Source organism: Myodes glareolus, chromosome 9 (assembly GCF_982192425.1).
Source record: "Myodes glareolus chromosome 9, mMyoGla1.1, whole genome shotgun sequence".
Classification (NCBI taxonomy): domain Eukaryota; kingdom Metazoa; phylum Chordata; class Mammalia; order Rodentia; family Cricetidae; genus Myodes; species Myodes glareolus.
Genome location: NC_142034.1, coordinates 53,800,337 through 53,818,383, shown reverse-complemented (window position 1 = coordinate 53,818,383; position 18,047 = coordinate 53,800,337). Strand labels below are relative to the sequence as shown.

General features: G+C 48.8%; 1 protein-coding gene across 1 annotated transcript; it reads right to left on the bottom strand.

Annotated features, from left to right (window-relative positions):
• Positions 1-496: 496 nt before the first annotated feature.
• Positions 497-17,787, bottom strand: Pelp1 (proline, glutamate and leucine rich protein 1). Its single transcript, XM_048448518.3, has 17 exons — positions 17,380-17,787; positions 13,687-13,751; positions 13,221-13,326; positions 9,638-9,787; positions 9,377-9,448; positions 5,583-5,642; positions 5,063-5,213; positions 4,677-4,806; positions 4,482-4,569; positions 4,078-4,166; positions 3,880-3,996; positions 3,618-3,765; positions 3,378-3,537; positions 2,754-2,809; positions 2,382-2,588; positions 795-2,270; positions 497-644 (listed from the first exon to the last, which is right to left on the bottom strand). The coding sequence occupies exons 1-17, from the start codon at positions 17,770-17,772 to the stop codon at positions 552-554; spliced, it is 3,561 nt and encodes a 1,186-aa protein (XP_048304475.3). The 5' UTR covers positions 17,773-17,787; the 3' UTR covers positions 497-551.
• Positions 17,788-18,047: the final 260 nt, after the last annotated feature.

The following is an 18,047-nucleotide window of genomic DNA, read 5'->3' as shown; positions in this document are numbered from 1 at the left end:
TTTTGTTGAGAAAGTAATTTTATTAAATTATAAAAGTTTCCATTTCCGCCCCTCCTCCCAATACCCTCCCACTCCCCCCGGGAATTTTTTTTTTTAAATTTACACAAAGTTTCAAAAAAATCAGTTCAACTGCTAACCTTGAAATGCTGGCCTTGCAGTGCAAACTCACCACAGCCATGCATCACTCACAGGCATGTCAGCTTACGTGAGTCAGACAGCAGAGGGATGTGGGGCACATCTACAACCTCAGCTGTAGGAAGCTGACCCAAGATTATGAATTCAGGGCCAGCCTGGGCTACACAACAAGCTCCTACAGAAAACAGAGGACAAGAATCGCAAACTCCAACACTAACTTAATGACAGGGCAGTTGGCTACTTTAGGCCAGCGGTTCTTTCTTGGGTCAATGAAGACAACAATGGACACATCTGGAGTGGATGCAACAAACCCTGGCACTCACTCAGGCTCCCGATGGCAGACAGTGTGGCAAGAGCAACATAAATATCTACAGACATAACTTTATTGGATACAAAGTGTTAGGGTGCAGAAGGGGTTAAGAGTCGGGCTCTGTGGCAGGTGGTGGCTTCTCATCATCAGGGGGACAATCGATGAAATCAGCCAGCATGGCAGCTGTGTCATCTTGCTCCTTTTAGGGACAAAGACACAAAATTCAAAGTCAATACACGGGTAAGCAGGCCAGGGTGGAGCAAGCCTCTCCCCTTAGGTAGCAGCCACAGTCTTCCTCCACCTCCAGCCCCAGTGCTCCACCTATGCCCTCCCTGGCTGACCCTGTCACCTTTTCCTGGGGAGCTGCGGCTTCTGCATCTGCCTCTATCTCTTCTGCAGGTGTCTCAGGTGGGGTTGGCACCTTGTCACCTCCACCCTCATTCCCTTCTTCCACCAGGGTAGGGGGAGCAGAGGACTCATCTTCAACAAGCTCCTGAGGAGGCCCTGTTGTAGGGCTCCCCACTTCCTGCTCCACCTCCTCCTGGGAGGGGAGCACCTCAGGGGCCAGGGTGGGAGCTGTCTCAGCCTCTGGCACCTCCTCTGCCCCCGGCTCTTCTACTTCTAATAAGAGCCCAGGCTCAGGTTCTGCCTCGGGCTGTACTTTGGGGGAGTCTGTAGGTGGCAAAGCAGGAGGCAGCGTTGGGGGTGGAGGTCCACTTTCTTCTACCTCTCCTCCTGCTGAGCCAAACTCCACATCTTCTACTTCTTCCAACTCTTCTTCCTCTTCCTCCTCCTCCTCCTCTTCTAATTCACCTTCCTCCTCCTCCTCAAATTCCTCCTCAAACTCTTCTTCTTCCTCCTCTTCCTCCTCAAAAAACTCTTCCTCATCTTCCTCTTCCTCAAAGTCTTCTTCCTCCTCATCTTCATCCTCCTCCTCCTCTTCCTCCTCCTCTTCTTCTTCTTCATCACTGCTGTTGATATTAATAACTGTTAAATCTTCCTCCATGGCTGTGGGTCCTCCTCCAGGAGTCCCTTCAGGGACCAGTTGGGGTGGGGGAAGTGTCACAGGACCAGAAACAGGTGCGGGAGGGGGTGGGGGTGGGGGCAGAGGCCCTGGAGTTGCCGGCAGTTCTTCAGAATCCTCTTTGGCTGGCACAGGAGGGGAGGCTGTTGGTGGGCCAGTAGGAGCCACAGGGGGAGGACTGCCTGACGGTGGTGGAGGTGGCAGGGATGGAAGCCCCTCGGGTACAATCACCACACTGTCATCAGAGTCACTTTCCAAGGAGATCTCCACATCAGATGCCTCCTCCTTATCATAGTGGACAAAGGCTGGCCTGGGTACTCTCCCTCCAAAAGTTTCATCTGGGGGTATGCTAGGTGGAGGGGTCCCACTAGGAGCAAGGACAGGGTCCTCACTGGAGCCTGCACGGTGGTTTTCAGGGCCAGGAAGGAGCCTGGGTGGGACAGACACTAGGCCTGGGACAGAGAGGCCTAAGTGGTTGGCTGTGGTTGGAGGTCCAGGGCGGGAGGGCACCGGGCCTGTGGATGGCATAGGGCCAGCTGAGGACATGGAGCCTACTGTGGGAATGGGGCCTGCTGAGGGCAATGGGCCTGCTGAAGACATTGAGCCTGGAGATGGCATAGCACCGATGGAGGGCATGGGGCCTGGAGGGTGGAAGGCTGGGGCCCTGAATGGGGATGGAGCCTCGGGAGGAGGAACTGGGGCAGGTGTGGGGCAGGCAAGGCCTGAGCTCTGCAGGGGAGGAACTCGGGGGTGTGTCAGGGCAGCACAGGTCACTAGTGCTTCTGAGCAGAAAGAGGAGACCTAAGGAAGGAAGGAAGGACAGGAGCATCAGGAACACAGGGTCTCGCGAGGCAAACATCAGAACAAAAGAACCCAGGAATCAAAGAAAAATCTGGCCCAATGGGCAATTACCTCAAGACTGTCTTCCAATTGGCCAAGAGAGAAAGCTTTCAGGGCACAGGCAAGAGGAGGTGGGCAGCGAGGGGAAGGCGCCAGCAGGAGAGCCAGCAGCAGGCGGTAGAGTTCTCGGCGGCAGCAGGAGCTGCTGTAAGGGGGGCTGCCCAGAACCTCACCCTGCTGCACACTCAAGACCAAGGGCAGGACTAGATCATGAAGTCTCTGGAAAGAAAGCACTGAGTTTAGAAATGCCACCACGGCCACCCAACCCTTCAGAGCCAGGGTCTTTGTTCCCAGGTCTCAGTGGGTCCACCTCTGGGGCAAACACTCCCACGTGCACAGAGCAGTGGCCCCTCCCCAGACACCATGAGGACCATCTCCACTAACCCTGTGAGTCTCCTCCTTGATGAGAGGCCCACACATGAGGATGGTCCGGCTGAGGCCTGAGAAGAGAACGGCATGTCAGAGGCAGAGAACTGAGAAGGCACACAGGCCCACAGGGGCACCCGGTTCTGCCACTGCCTACCCAGGGCAAGGCATTTACCCCCTCAGTTTTCTTCCACTGGTATAAAATGGGGATGATAAAGCAGTAAGACATTATCAGTTCTATCTGTATACCTGAGAACTGGCCTCACCTTGACAGCGAGACAACAGACAGTAAGAATACATGAGCCCCAAAGGACAGTCATTGACTAACTGTATGGCATTCACTTAACTGCTGCCTACATTCCCAGATGCACTGGATGCAGGGAATCCCCACACCATCCTGTTCTGTAGGGCACATGAACTCCACGGGCATGGATCCATGGATTCCCCAAGTGCTCGTACTGCCCCTGCCACACATAGTGCATATGTAAAGTGCTTGAGAAAATTAAACTGAGACCTTGGAAGACCAGGAAAAGCTACCAGATCCCCAATCTAAAAGGAGGACAGAAGAGTGTTCGAGGCAGCATGACTGTCTCTGCTCCTGCATGATCTACTCTGCCAACTGGTTCTGGCTTATCGGTCTACCTCTTAGTGCAGCCGCACACACATCGCTGTTGGCGTTCCTGTCTCCTTTCCTGTGGCTGGATGGGGCCAAAGCTTCTCCCATATCGAGCTTCAGCTTCTTAGGGGCACTTGGCTTCCCACTTTGCAAACTTCCGTCAGAGTTTCCCCTGGCATTGCACAGCTTGTGGTAAAGGAGATACAGTCACATATACAGTCAGGAAACAGGAAGGGGGGGGGGGGGAACAGGAGCCAAGGTCTCACCTTAAGAGCATCTGCTGGTGGAGAGATGTCACTGAGTAGGTGGGTGAGCAAGGCCTCTCCTGAGGCCCCTCCCTGGAGCATGCCTGCAGACGCCCCACAAACCTGCACCCACAGCTCTAAGATAGCATAAACCTTGGTCCGAATAGTGCTGGAGCAGAAGCAAGGAAAGCAGAGAATGAGTGGAGGGCTGGGACGCCGGAGGCCCTGGGCACCCGCACACTCTCACCACCCTCTCCACTCTAGACCCTGCCTGGATAATCACCTGTAAGGCCTCTCCTGGCCTGGAACCAGAGTGTCCCTCCCAGTGCTCCAGGTATTGAGGACCTGGGGAAGCAGGCGGCTGATCAGGGCCCCAAAACGCAAGAGTCTGCCTCCACACCTGGGGGCAGAGAGGATGGAACAGTGGCTTTCACTTCCAGTGTGTCCATTCCCTTCCCCACGCCGTGACCAGTCCACTTACGCAAGGATCAGCGCAGAGAGCAGATCCAAGGCTTCAAGGTGGACAGAGGGCAGCAGCAGCAGCCTGAGAGGACCATCTCCAAGCAAGTTCTAGAAGAAAATTCAGCAAAAGAAGATGGAAAAAGAAAAGGAGAACCAGAGAAATACAGAAAGAGAGCAGGTGTATCAGACTGCACAACATGAACCCACTCCCTGCCAAATCAACCCAAACCCCATCTCCCATCCTACAGGAGAGGACAGCTGAGCCCTTCAACAATGCCTTAGCTCACCCCCAAATTCACACTCTGCTTTGTGTGAGCGAGTCCACTGAGAGTCACACATGTGTCAGGACAGAGATGGCAGTGTGGGTGTTGAGGTGCCCAGGGTCCTGAGCAAGGCTATATATGAAAGACAAAGTCCACTCACAATATTTTTGTTACTGATGCTGAGGATCCGACAGATGAGGTCCAGGATCTCCTGCACAGGAACGGACACAGGAGCCCCAAATTCAGAGCTAGAGAACCAGAGCAAAGAGAACCTCAGAGCAGTCTCTACAGCTTGACTCCACACACCCACCTCAACTTCTCCAGCTGCAAGACCATCCCTCCAATACCTACATACCTGAGCATGAGCCCCAGGCAACGGGCCAGTCCTGAAAACCTCTGCCGAAGCTGGAGGAGGACATGAGTGTTACCATCTTCTGAGTGGGAAAGCAGCATCTCTACTTCAGGGCCTTCACTCTGCACAGGAGCTGGGCAGCAACACAACCACCTGTACACTCTGTCTTTCTCCTACCCCGCCTTTTTCATTTGTGTGAGCTGCCATGTGGGTGATGGGACTCAAACCCTGATCCTGGAGGCGCAGTGTTCTGAACCACTGCACTCTCTCCAGCCCCATCTTTCCATCTGTGGTAGATGACCACCTATGGCTTCATCCCTGATGCCCAGAAACCCACTATCCCCCCTCTCTGGGTCACCCTCCTTCCCTCCTGACCACAAAGTCCCTACCGGTCTCTGCTCCCTCATACAGGGTCCCCAGCAAGCTGTGCAGCGAGGTCAACAGGCTGTGCAGCTCCTGCTCCCAGTTCTCTGTGTGCTTCAAGCCCTGGGAAAAGCCAGCACCTAAAGAGGGCAACCTGGAGTAACACTCGCAGGCCAGCTGCAAAAGGGCAGAAAGCTGGTCACAACCTGGAGGAACACTCGCAGGCCAGCTGCAAAAGGGCAGAAAGCTGGTCACAACCTGGAGGAACACTCGCAGGCCAGCTGCAAAAGGGCAGAAAGCTGGTCACAACCTGGAGGAACACTCGCAGGCCAAAGCTGGTCAGAAAGGAACTAGCTCAGCCATTGGTCTCCCACCCCGTTAATGCCCGAGAGAGACAGAGATCAACAAGAGCTCAAGGAACAGAGAGGCAGAAGCCTCTCCAAGAGGACGAAAACCAGTAACTGAGTATGTTAATGGGAAGAGAGTGAGAAGAGGACCCAAATGCTCTAAGAAATAATGGGCTCTGTGCCTTTCCCTTCCCTTTACCTGTTGGAGCTGAGGATTCAAGGCATCTAACCGAGACAGGAAAAAAGAGGCCAGCTTGCCCTGGAGGAAGGAAGAAAGGAAGAGGTTATGAGGCAGTGACAAGGTTTCCACGGCAGTCTTTCCACCTGAGATTTGCTTTCCTATAGACACAGGAAGCATGATGCATCCAAGGGGAGGGTCAGGTGCATTTCTGTGATAGAGACGCTGCACATGGGCTCTGGTTCTCAGCCTCCTTCCTAGGTCCCTACCCCGCCCCTAAAAAAACAACTGGGCTCCCTCTGCTAGTTTTTGCAAGTGACAGTCATCCTTCTCTCTGAAGCCAAAATGACAGGTCTGAAAAGCATAAATACACTCCAGCTCTACAAGCTGAGATACAGAAATAAAGACCCAGGCTGAAATTAGTGTACTACCCAGAGGACTAGGTCCTAAGAACAGGCTGGGGTGGGGTGGGGACAGAGCAAAGTCAGAGAATCTCATAGCTGCCACCTGGCTGTCAGCAAACCCTCTGCCTGATGCAAGAAAGCCTGGAGTAAGTGTTCAGTCTAAGGGCCACAATTTACGTGGGGTAGGAAAATGAGGCTTGTGAATACATGAGTAATAGTGGGGATCCATCGTTAGTTTCAGCAACTATATGTAGAATACAGAATATCTCTTAATTGTTCTTTCTTTTTTTTGGTGGTTGTTTTTGAGACAGGGTTTCTCTGCCTAACTCTGGCTGTCCTGGAACTCACTTTGGAAATCATGCTGGTCTTGAACTCACAGAGAACCACCTGCCTCTGCTTCCCCAGTGCAAGTTGCGTGCCAAGCCTGGCTATAACTCTGAATTTTAAATGCAAACAAATATGCTTATCAGCAGGACCCATAGCTATCAGCAATGAACTCATCTGTTCCTTTCACAGTTTAAAAGTAACACACCTTGCTGACCGGTGATGGCGCACGCCTTTAATCCCAGCACTTGGGAGGCAGAGGCAAGCGGATCTCTGTGAGTTCAAGGCCAGCCTGGTTTACAAGAGCTAGTTCCAGGACAGGCTCCAAAGCCACAGAGACCCTGTCTCGAAAAACCAAAGGTGTAACACACCTTAACATATCAAATGGATGCATCACAAATTCAAATCACAGAACTGACAAAACCTAGTTCTATAGCGAACACTAATTCTAAGGTGCCATGGCACCCTTCGTGAATGTTGGGTTCTCATACTAGAAAGAGGGCTCAGTCACCCTGACAGTTTCCAGCTTCCCCTTCTCTCCCAGTTCCTCAATGTGGACAATCCTGACATGTGCTTTCTGTAACTTCTTCTGGAGACCAGTTCCCTAGATTTAGCTTACTTGAGGCAGACCCTGCTGACCTCATACCAGCAGACTGGCAGATCGGCCACAGTAGCCACCTGCGATTCATGACTACTTCCTTTAAACTCACCAGGTACAATGCCCCAGGGAATCCAGAGAGTTCTTGGCCCTACATATTCCTGTGGCCTCTAGGGGTGCCCTATACTCCTATAAAGTCCCCGAGGACAGGTAACTAAAGGAATTTTTATTTCCGTATCTCTCCTAGTCACTGAAGGAATGCTCTCTGCCTTAAAATTACTACACTATAGCATGGCCTGAGCTGGCGATGAGCTGGCTCATCCAGTAACAGTGTTTACTATATAAGCCCAATGACCAGAACCCACAGTAGGAGAGATCCACTCCTAAAAGGTGTTCTCCAACTTCCCATGTACAACATGGGATATGCACACATGCATATATAAATTTTCTTAAAGATCTTATTCAACCTGTTAATAAATTTACATATGCTATTGTAAAAGATTTATTCTTAATTTTTGGGTTTTCACACATGCATGCCTTGTAGATTTTTTTTTGAAGACTTATGTATTATATATATTACAGTGCTCGCTCCCTTCATGTAAGCCTGCAGACCAGAAGAGAGCACCAGATCTCACTATAGATGGTTCACCATGTGGCTGCTAGGAATTGATCTCAGACCTCTGGAAAAGCAGTCAGTGCTCTTAACCTATGAGCCATCTCACCAGCCCCTGATGTTGACTTTTTCTTTCCACCATATGGGTTCTGGGAATCAAACCCATCAAGCCATCATGCTTGGTGGCAAGTGCCTTACCCTTTAGGCCATCTTGGCAACCCTAGTCTATAATTTTAAACTACTCTGAACCATTTAACTGAAACAGAATGTTCGTGATTCCCTGTACTTTTGCTTTATGAGCTCAAACTGTAACTCTGAGAGGCTAAGGATGTAACTCAGTGGCTGGATTGAGTTCACTTCACCGCAGAAAAGACAAAAACCCTGTCCTATCACGTGTAACTTCTATTAGCTGTGATTACGTGCACCCATATGAAAATGAAGGATCAGTACAGATATGGTCCCTGAGAAATACCTGCTTTGAGACTTCACAAACTGGAGGCAACTAGTTAGTGACACACACACCCTTATCCACAAAGAATATGTATTAACACCTCCAGCAGATGGTTCAAACCACAAATTCCAAATTATAGGAAAAAAGAGGTTTTATGTTTTTTAATCACCCACATACACATACAGTAGGTTTAAAATAATTCCCAATCACACATATAGTAGGTTTTATGTTTATTTATTTTGAATGTTTTTTAAAGTCTCAATATATAACTTAGACTCATGATCCTCCTGCCTCAGCCACCCTAGAGCACCACCACCCCAGTCTGTTTTCTATACACACTGACCTATCATAAAGTTTAAGTCACAAACTGGGTACAAGAGCTTAACAACTTCTAATAATAAACCAGAACAATTGTACCAACAGACTGCTCTTGACTTGTACAAAACTTCATTTTCTTTCTCAGACCTCAGGGGATCGCTCCATTGTCAGACAATTACAGTACCACAGTGCTGTGTTCAAACAACCCTTATGTTACTTTATGATGACCTCAAATGCTGTCAACTCAGGCAAGCCAAAAAGAAGCTGTAAAATACTTCCTTTAGGTGAAAAGGTTAAAAGTTCTTGGTTTAATGAGAAAGGGAGAAAAAAATGCTGATATGCTAGGGTCAATTCTAAAAACATGTTTTCTTTGAGTGAAACTGGCAAGGAAAGATACAGCAGGCTTGGTGGAAAGCAACTGATCCAAGACAAATCCATGCTGCTCTTGGTTTGAACAAGGGTAGTTAAAAGCAGGAAAAACAACCCAGAAACAAAGGGGGAGTGTTGATTAAGTCTCTGTAGCTACACTCTTCCTAAAGGAACACTGGGTATCTCAGGAACAAAGACAGGACAGCAGAAAAACAGGCAGGCATTCTAGAGATCCAAAAGGCAGAACAGGAGGAAGGGGTTGAGGGGGTGGGACTTGGGAATGCAGCTCAGTGGTGGGGTAGTCATTAGAAAGGATTGGAGGTGATAGGGGCTGTTCTTGCAGAGGGTTCCTAGGCTTGGTTCCCAGCACCCACGTGGTAGCTCACAATCATCTGTTAACTCCAGTTCCAGGAGAGCCAACACCCTTCTGGCCTCCACAGGCACAGGTCTCTCCACAGACACATATGGCTCATAGAGAAACACACAGGCAAAGTACTCATACACATAAAATTAAAAAAAAAATACCCTAAATTTAAAAATTAATAAAAGGGGGTGGGAGGAAGGGAGAGAAGAAGAAAGGCGTTTATGGGTTAGAGAATGGGCCCTAGCATCAGACAGACACAAGCTCCAAGCCCTACTCATTTCAGGCAGGTAATTTATGTCAATGTCTTCACTGTGAGGACTAAGGGCAGGGATGGAATCTAGGGGGAGACCTAGCACAGTTTCATAAGTACTTACTTTTAGAGAGCCACAGGCCCGAGGAAAATAGGTCACACAAGCCTTCATTCCCTCCAAAGCTGACTGCTCACACTGTGGGAAAAGCAGAAATCAGAAGGAAGAGGCCAAGCAGCAACGACCCACACCCTTCTGTCTCATCCCAACCCCTAAGCTCCCTTCTCCTTAACAGTCACCATTTTCTTATCCTCACACTTCCTAAGTCCTAATCCCTAAGCAGTTCCCATAACATTCTTTAATTCAAACAGTCTGAAAAAGTCTCACCTCTGGTCTGAGGCCCAGCAAGGAAGTAAGAAGCCCAGGAAGGTGGTTGGTGGAGATGTCCCGGAACAGCGTAGGAAGCTGGGACGCATATCGGAGCAGATCCCTCAGGATAGCCACAGCCAGCTCAATGGTGGGTGGTGAGTCCTGGGACTGAAAGCAAAGCACCATGCTGCAGACCTAACCTTCACTGCCACCAGGAGGACAGGAGGTATAACAACACCACAGCTAGTATGGATATTACCATCACATTTACCATCAACAAGTAGAAGAGGTTACAGAAGGAACATATGTCTATAGAAATGACATGTTTACATTTTAATATCCATCTAGTGTCTGGAAAACTGGGGATATCCACTTGCCTAGCATGCATGAGACACTGGTTCCATCCTCACAACCTCAAAAATAATAAATTATAATAAAAATGTATCTGGGTTGCAGGAAATTTGTTTGAAGAAGAAAAGTAGCAAAGTCACACCTCTGAAAGAATCATGTTTAGTAGATCTCAAAGGTCTTTATTCTCCCATATTGCATTTGTCTGCCCCACCTCTCCAAGTCGGACTCACACCCACCCTGGAATTCATGGGGAAAAGCTATATTTGGTTTCAGAACTTATCTGGAAATATTAACATGAACCTGGGGCGGGGGAGGGGGATCCCTTGGCATATACCTTCTTCTAAACTAGAGGAGGCCATGTGCCAACCACACAGACGAGAGTATGAACTAAGAAGCATGGACAGCTGGGCAAACTGCTGTGCCTGGAGTCGGGAGCTGAGGTAGGAGGACTGGCTCAAGACCAGAACTGGGGAGGACAGTCTGGGTTTTCTCTTAGCTCAGAAATAATTCATTTCCTTTTCTCCTCTCCCCCTCCCTCCATCTGTCTCTTAATTTACTTGTGATGGCAGGAGTGTGGAAGTCAGAGGACAACTTTCAGGAGTCAGTTTCTCCTTCCATCACGTCTAGGACTGAACTAAGATTAGCAGGCTTGGCAGAAGGTGGCTTTATCCACTAATTTTAAAAAGAAAGAACAGTTGGGCCCATGAACTACAAACAGGCCTTCAACACTGTCCAGCAATCCTACTACAAGTCTCCCCAGCTAGCTTTCTCCATTGAACTTGCAATCCCCATTTCACCACTGTCATCCTGCATAGCCTTGCCTTCAATTTGGCAGAAAAAACTGAAACCAAGGACTGGGGCTACCTTAGCTTCCAACTCCCAAACTAGAAAACTTAGGCATCCTCATCCATCCTTCCACCTCCCTTCTTCCTCCTCTTACCCCCTCTCCTCTCCCCCCGACTAACATGTACACAGGTTTGAGACGCCCCCACCTTAGAAACTTTCTTTGAGCAAATATAAAACTCTACCCCCAAATCTCAAGAGCTGTCCGATTTTGGCTCCTCTGACAGTCAGCATCTTTTTTGTTTTGTTTTTTGAGACAGGGTTTCACTGTAGCTTTGGAGCCTGTCCTGAAACTAACTTTTGTAGACCAGGCTGGTCTTGAATTCACAGAGATCCACCTGCCTCTGCCTGGGATACCACCACCTACCAACAGTCAGCATCTTGTATCCCTTTCTTCTATCCCTCTTCTCGCAGTTGCTTCTCAGCCCAGGCCAGTCTAGCCTGTGTCTACAGATCCTTGAAAACATTTTCACTCACTGTATTGACTAATACTGTAAATGACGCTGGGTCAGTATTCTTCTACCTCTAGAGTATAAACAGAGGTCACTACCAGGAAGATAAACAGAGTGACTCCTCCCTCTTTCCTCATGGACTCCCCCTGGAGCCCATGCACCCCACAATCTGACTTACCCCCCTCCCTTTACCTTGGGTTCTGTCCAACCCACAACCCGGTGATCTCTTTGGCTTGCTCTGTGTGTCTCAGTCTCTCTCACTCCTCCTCCACTGACCATTCAGCATGGTGTACACCTCAGTGGTAGCACACACCAAAACCCACCCTCGGCTTCACTACTGGCTAAATGCTGGCAACCCCCCTGATAAAACATAGCAAGAAAGGCCCTCTTCCAGGTCATGGCCACATCAAGAGGAGGTCTTCCTGAAAGGGCTGCACCTCAACACTCCTGGTCACACTCACAGGGTTTTCTTTTATTCTCTCAGCCCTGAGTGCCTTCCAATGTTCTAAAGGTCACAAATCGTGCTGGTGCACATTCTCTCTAAAGCCAATCAATCATGAGACTGTTCACTTGGCTCTGTCAAACCCACCTACCTCTATCAGCTCTACCACTACCACCTTGTCCAGGCCACTGCAAATGTTCTCCACTTCCTGGTCCTTCTGCTTCCAGGCCTCTCCTTACCGATTCTTACTTCCAGCACCCAGAGTGGAATTTTCAAATATGAAGATGCCACCATCACCACTCCACTGTCACCACTATAGTTTGCATAGCCTCCCAACTACATCTACTGGATCCTTAGCCCCCAGCACAATAGTGCTGAGGCAGCTACCTTACTGAGTCAGAAGCTACTGCAGGAGTAGACCTGGGTGCACACACTCTCTCTCTCTCTCTCATTCCTGACCCAAGATTCCACTGACACCGTCCACCCAGTTATAATGGAGCAAGCAGGTCCTCAGGAGATAGTTCCCCTTCAGCTTGCATGTCCCAGCATCTAAAACCACGACGTAGACAAACCTGTTACTTATAGATTACTCAAACTAAGGCATTGTGTTATAGCGACAAGAAATCAACTTAGAACCTTTAAAGAATTCCCACTACTCAGAGAATAAAAGTCAAATTCCTTATAAAATAAAAGCCTATCGCTTGTTTCTCCTACACTTATCTCCTCAACTGCATCTCAACCCCACCAATCTGCCATGTTTATAATTCGTCAATGACCAATTTCCTTTTCTATGAAGTTTTTATACTCTTAGAGTACTGTAAACTTCTAATCCATGGTCAGAGCGCCTGTCTGTATTCTCAGAGAACTGGTCTTTACTGCAATAGGTGTCACTTTGTTATCAGTTATACTATTCTCAGTTCAAGTGACTTCCATTAGAATAGAAATCTGCAAACTGTGGCATGTGAGTATATGCTTTTGTATGGCCCATATGCTGAGAATTTTTTTCCCATTTTTACAAGAAAGAAAAACAGTATTTAACAGAAACCACATGGTTAAATTGTTATCTGCAAATTCTGGTTCATAAAAGGATATTATCTCAGTCCCTATATTCGATTTAAAAAACATCCAAAGTGGAGTTCAAGTACCTCTTACCCTAAGCTTAGCACAGGGATTGCTTATGAAATAACTAAGTGCAGAGGGTACGGAGGTGTTAGGAAGAGAGGTTAGAAAGTTAGATGGGTAACAGAGCAATGACAGAAACACACACAAGCACTTACAGAAACAACTTCAGAGGTATCATGTCTTAGGAAAGGAACAGTGAAGCTGAGAGTTACAATGTAAGCTAAAAGACAAAATTATCAGGAAGTTTAGAAAGATCGCTATTCGAAGCTTAATCTCTGTACACAAAGCAGAAAACGGTTTCCAATCATTCTGTCCCCAGAGCTAATGTGCAAGCCATGAAGAGCACACCTGACCCATTCCGTGGGTAGGACAGAGGGGAGCAGATCCTTACCTGCAACACCTGCTGAATGCTCCGAAGCCAAGACACACAGTGCTGCTGGAAGAACTCCGTGGGGCTCTCCCCTACCAGCAGGGACAGCAGACACAGGCCTTCAAACCTTACAAACAAGAGAGTGAGCAGTAAGGAGGTGGGAGCTAGACTTCAGAGAAACCTACTGACCATCCTTTTATTTTCATTGGGCTGTGTAAGATCCATCCCTAGATTTACTGTGGTTTCTATCTCCTGAGACATAGGAGGACTACGAGTGTGTGGAGTAGCAAGCAAAGAAGGAAGCGGGGCTAATCTAGTGGGGAACAGGAGATGGAAATGGTGAGTCTAATTCAAGTGTGCTCAGAGAAGCTCCTAGAACGGAAAAAACATCTTGAATCCACAGGGTGGGGACAAAGGATAGGCAAATATACAACCCACTTCCTAGAGCCACACCGCCCTGAGAAAAGAGGGTCAATTAAAGACTTACCGAGTCTTGATGGAACCAAGATGTGCATTGCTGAGATTCACCAAAGTCCCAAGAGCTGAAGGATTCTACAAGTGGAGGAAAACACAGGAGTGAATCAGGCAAAGCCCACTGAAGATGCACTTTCTGAGTTCAAAAAGGCCATCAGCCTGTGTCACAGCTGTCTGTCCTTCAGTCTGTTTCCTCACATTCTATTTTATCCGACCTCCTCCCTCATCTCCCCCACCAAACAACCAACCAGAGCTAAGAGAGGACAGCACAAGTCATCTACTAGATTCAACAATAAGGCTTCCTTCACCTCAGGAGATACCCTGTATCCCTGCAAAGCACCTGGTATGAAGATGTCCAGAAATGCTAACTGAACGAACACCACCCACAACCCTTCTTCCCATACTCGGAGAAACAACTCTCTTCCTCCTGTTCCTGGTTTCTTTAGAGGTGTAAGACCGCAAACAGACTCAGCCAGTCCTCCTTCTGACCCTTCCTCTCACTGAGGCATCATCAGCCTCTCCACCACATCACCCAAAGCACCAGACTCCTCTCGGGCACCCAATCCCCCAAAGGCTGGAAATCATTCATTCTAATTCCACATGACACCGATGAAATCATTCATTCTTTTAAGACAGGGTTTCTCTTTCTCTGTGTACACCAGGCTGGCTTCAAACTCAGAGATCCAGCTGCCTCTGCCTCCCAAGTGCTGAGATTAAAGGTGTACACCACCACTACCTGACTCATTCTTTCTAATTCCACATTGCACTGGTCAGATGAAGGAAGGCACAGTTGACTAAGATCCTAGGACCATCTACATGGCTCAACAGGAAAAGACACTTGCCACCAAGCCTGACAACCTGCATTTGATTCCCAGAACCAACTTCCAAAGTTGTCCTCTGACCTCCACATGTGCACCATGGCATGCATACATCCATACATATAATATATACATATACATACATACATACACACACAAAATAAATGAGTGTAACTTTTATATTTTAAAAAGTCCCTACTTGGGGTTGGAGAGATGGCTGAGAGGTTAAGAGCACTGGCTGTTCTTCCAGAGGTCCTGAGTTCAATTCCCAGCACCCACATGGTGGCTCACAACCATCTATGAGATCTGGTGCCCTCTTCTGGTGGCTAGGCATACATGCAGACAAAACACTGTATAATTAATTAATTAATTAGTAAAAAAGCCCCTACTCAGGTGGGATAAACTGTTCATTTATTCAGTACATGTTTAATAATGTACTTAACATTTACTTTAGGAGAAACATAATTTTAGGTGCCGGGCAGCTTACTTCCCAGGTGTTAGAAAGTGTAAATAAGAAGGACTGGAGAGATGGCTCAGGGGTTAAGAGCACTGGCTGCTCTTCCAGAGGTCCTGAGCAATTCCCAGCAAACACACGTTGGCTCACAACCATCTGTAATGAGATCTAGCGCCCTCTTCTGGCCTGTAGGCACAGATGCAGACAGAATCCATAAGGTAAACACAGGCTGAACATCCAACAATTAAAAGATCCAAAATGTTGCGAATGAAAAACACTGAGCTCTGGAGAACTGACACAAGTAAAAACTCCACACCTGACCTGACCTCAAAATACAGACAAAGCCTGTAATCCTAGCACTCGGGAGGCAGACACAGGTGGGTCACTGAGATCAAGGCCAGTCTGGTCTACAGAGCAAGACCTAGGTCACCGAGAAATGCATAAACAAGTGTTGGAGAGAATTCAGTGGTTAAGGGTTTGCTGCTCTTCCAGAGGACACAGGTCCAAATGCCAGCACCTATGTAGTGGTTCACAACTATCTGTAACTCCAGTTCCAGGGGCTCCAATGCCCTTCTGACCTCCAGGGGCACCAAATACACATGTGCACACACAAACACACAGGCAGGCAAATGCACACACAAGAAATCTAAAAAAAAAAATTAAAAACAAAAAACCCACAGGTACACACTTAATCAGTTTGTCAGGGGAAACCAAAGACCCACTTAATTCCCTTAGCCTGGTGCAGCTTTTCCCCAACCCCTGCATGCGACGGGTAATAAAACGCATCTTGGAGGGCCAGACTGGCCAACAGCTACTTCCTCAGAACACCTCACAAATGGCTAAGCCCTACCTGCATTACTCACTATGGACTGCTTGTTTATTTTTCCTTCCTTCTCTCTGCTCTGTGCTGTGTGTGTCAGAGAGACAGAAACAGAAAGGTGACCTCAGTAAAGCAGCACAACGGGGTGCCTACAGGTGACAGCCCTAGTGGAACAGCAACAGCAAAGATGACATTAACATTAGAGAAAATCTGTCAGCTGATGACAATATGGGAACCATGTGCAGGGCTTTGCTGAAGTCAGTGTACATCTGTAACAACAAAAACTCATCTAACTGGTAAAATGTGAGGGATTTCTAGAACAAACAGAAACGTTAATGGGGCAGACAACTGGAGGAATATTCCAAAAGGTTAATCATCCAACTGAGGTCTGAGGAAACGTAGTGGATAAAAGCACTTACCACACAATCCCGTCTACCTGAGCCTGTGTCCCCAGAACCCATGCAAAAGCCAACCATAATGAAGATCTGTAATCCCAGTGTCCCCTTATAAGAAATAGGAAATAAGAATACAGACAACAGAAGCTCTTAGGCTAACTAGCCTGGCTTACACTACAGCCAAGAGACTTTGTCTAGAGACAGGAACTTGAGGACCCGATGGTCGTCCTAATACTATGACTCGTGCATTGTGCTACCCTGGCCCATACCCATCAACATGAGCTAGCATACATCTGAGCGCAACAGCGCACACCTTTAATCCCAGCAAACCCAAGCACCAGCAGTCAGAGCTTAGTGAGTTTTAGACCAGCCAGGGCCACGAGTAAGACCCTGTCTCCAGAAGAAAACAAGATGAAACTTCAGACTGCTTATGGAGATGTGCAAGAAGCCACCAACTGAGGAGACACTTGGGGTTCTAGCTCGCAGGACTGAATGCACGCGAATTCTTTGCGCACAGGCTAACCAGGCCTGCAACATTGTCCACCGCCTGCCTGCCTGCCTACCTAGCCCCCCAGCCTCAACTCTACCCATTCTCTTTCCTTCTACACCTAAACCCCTGACCTGTCCTTACTTCCCATTCCTTCCTGCCATGGGCCTCCCTACATAAATGTTCCCCTCACATTACCACCACCCCTTACCATTTTCCTTCACTTCCTAACCTCTGTTCATCTTAAACTCCAGGGCCTTAGGGGGAAACCTCAATACTCTACAGGGGCTTCATACCAGATTCATTTTTGTGTTACAGCATTTTGCTCATCGCCATCATGGCTGCAACTGAAGCCCCTAGTAAGGGATTAGGTCCTTAGCTAAGAGCTAGTAAATATTTGTGTACAACTGCCCCAGGGAAAATACCACCAAAAAAGTGTCGCCGAAAGAAAAATGTTGAAAAGCATTCAACTACGTAAAGTGACCTGGCATGAAACTGAGTGCTTTCATTCCTTTGTGCCTATCAATGACCTAACAGCAACAGGGCCTAATTTCCCCCTGGAGAAACGGCAGATAATCAAATCCGTGAATCTCGTCCCAAATGGTGAATGAGTACTCTCTCCCCTCGGCTCCCCTCGCCTCAAGTTCACAGTTGCAGCTTCAAGAAGGCGTGATCACAGTTCGGGCTGCCTCACCAGCCTTCCCACGGTGGCCGCGCGAGCTACGGACTTACCTGAGCCCCACCCACCGTCCCATGCAGCCGCAACAAGCACATGAGCCCAGGCAAATATGGGGCCCATTGGATTGGGGGATGCACAGGGGCAACTGGGGACCCCGTTCGCGGCTGTAACAACCCAGAAACGCTCTCCAACAGCAGAAGACGGAGACGCGGGCCCGACGCCAACGTAGAGAGACCCCCAGTCCCGCCAGGAGCCCCAGCCGGAGAGCCCGCGGAGGGCCCACTAAGAACGGCTGCCGCCATCTTTCCAGGCTCGAGCAATGGCGTAGCGTGATGACGCAAACACAGGCGCGACGCACGCCGCTCGGGGAGGGGTCTTGAGGAGGGGGCTGCGACCAGACTCGCTGGATGAATGGGAGCTGGGGCCCTTGCTTCAGGAAAGAGCATGCGCAATGTGGGCGGCGCCGGCGCCGAGGCGACTAGAGAGCTACTCGCCCGGGGCCCGGCGCCGTAGGGCGGGGCGGAGGCGGCGCTTCGCCGGCCAGACACGTGGTCAGCAGGAAAGGCGCGGGAGTCTGAAAGAGTTCCATCCAGCGCAGTTTCTGATCACCTTCGCCTCGGGGCTCGGTGATCCTAGTAAAGACCCAAGTCTGAAATCAGGGACGTTCTAAACTGTACACCCAACCACGGAAAAACAAGTTCAAACAGTGCACATGCCTTGA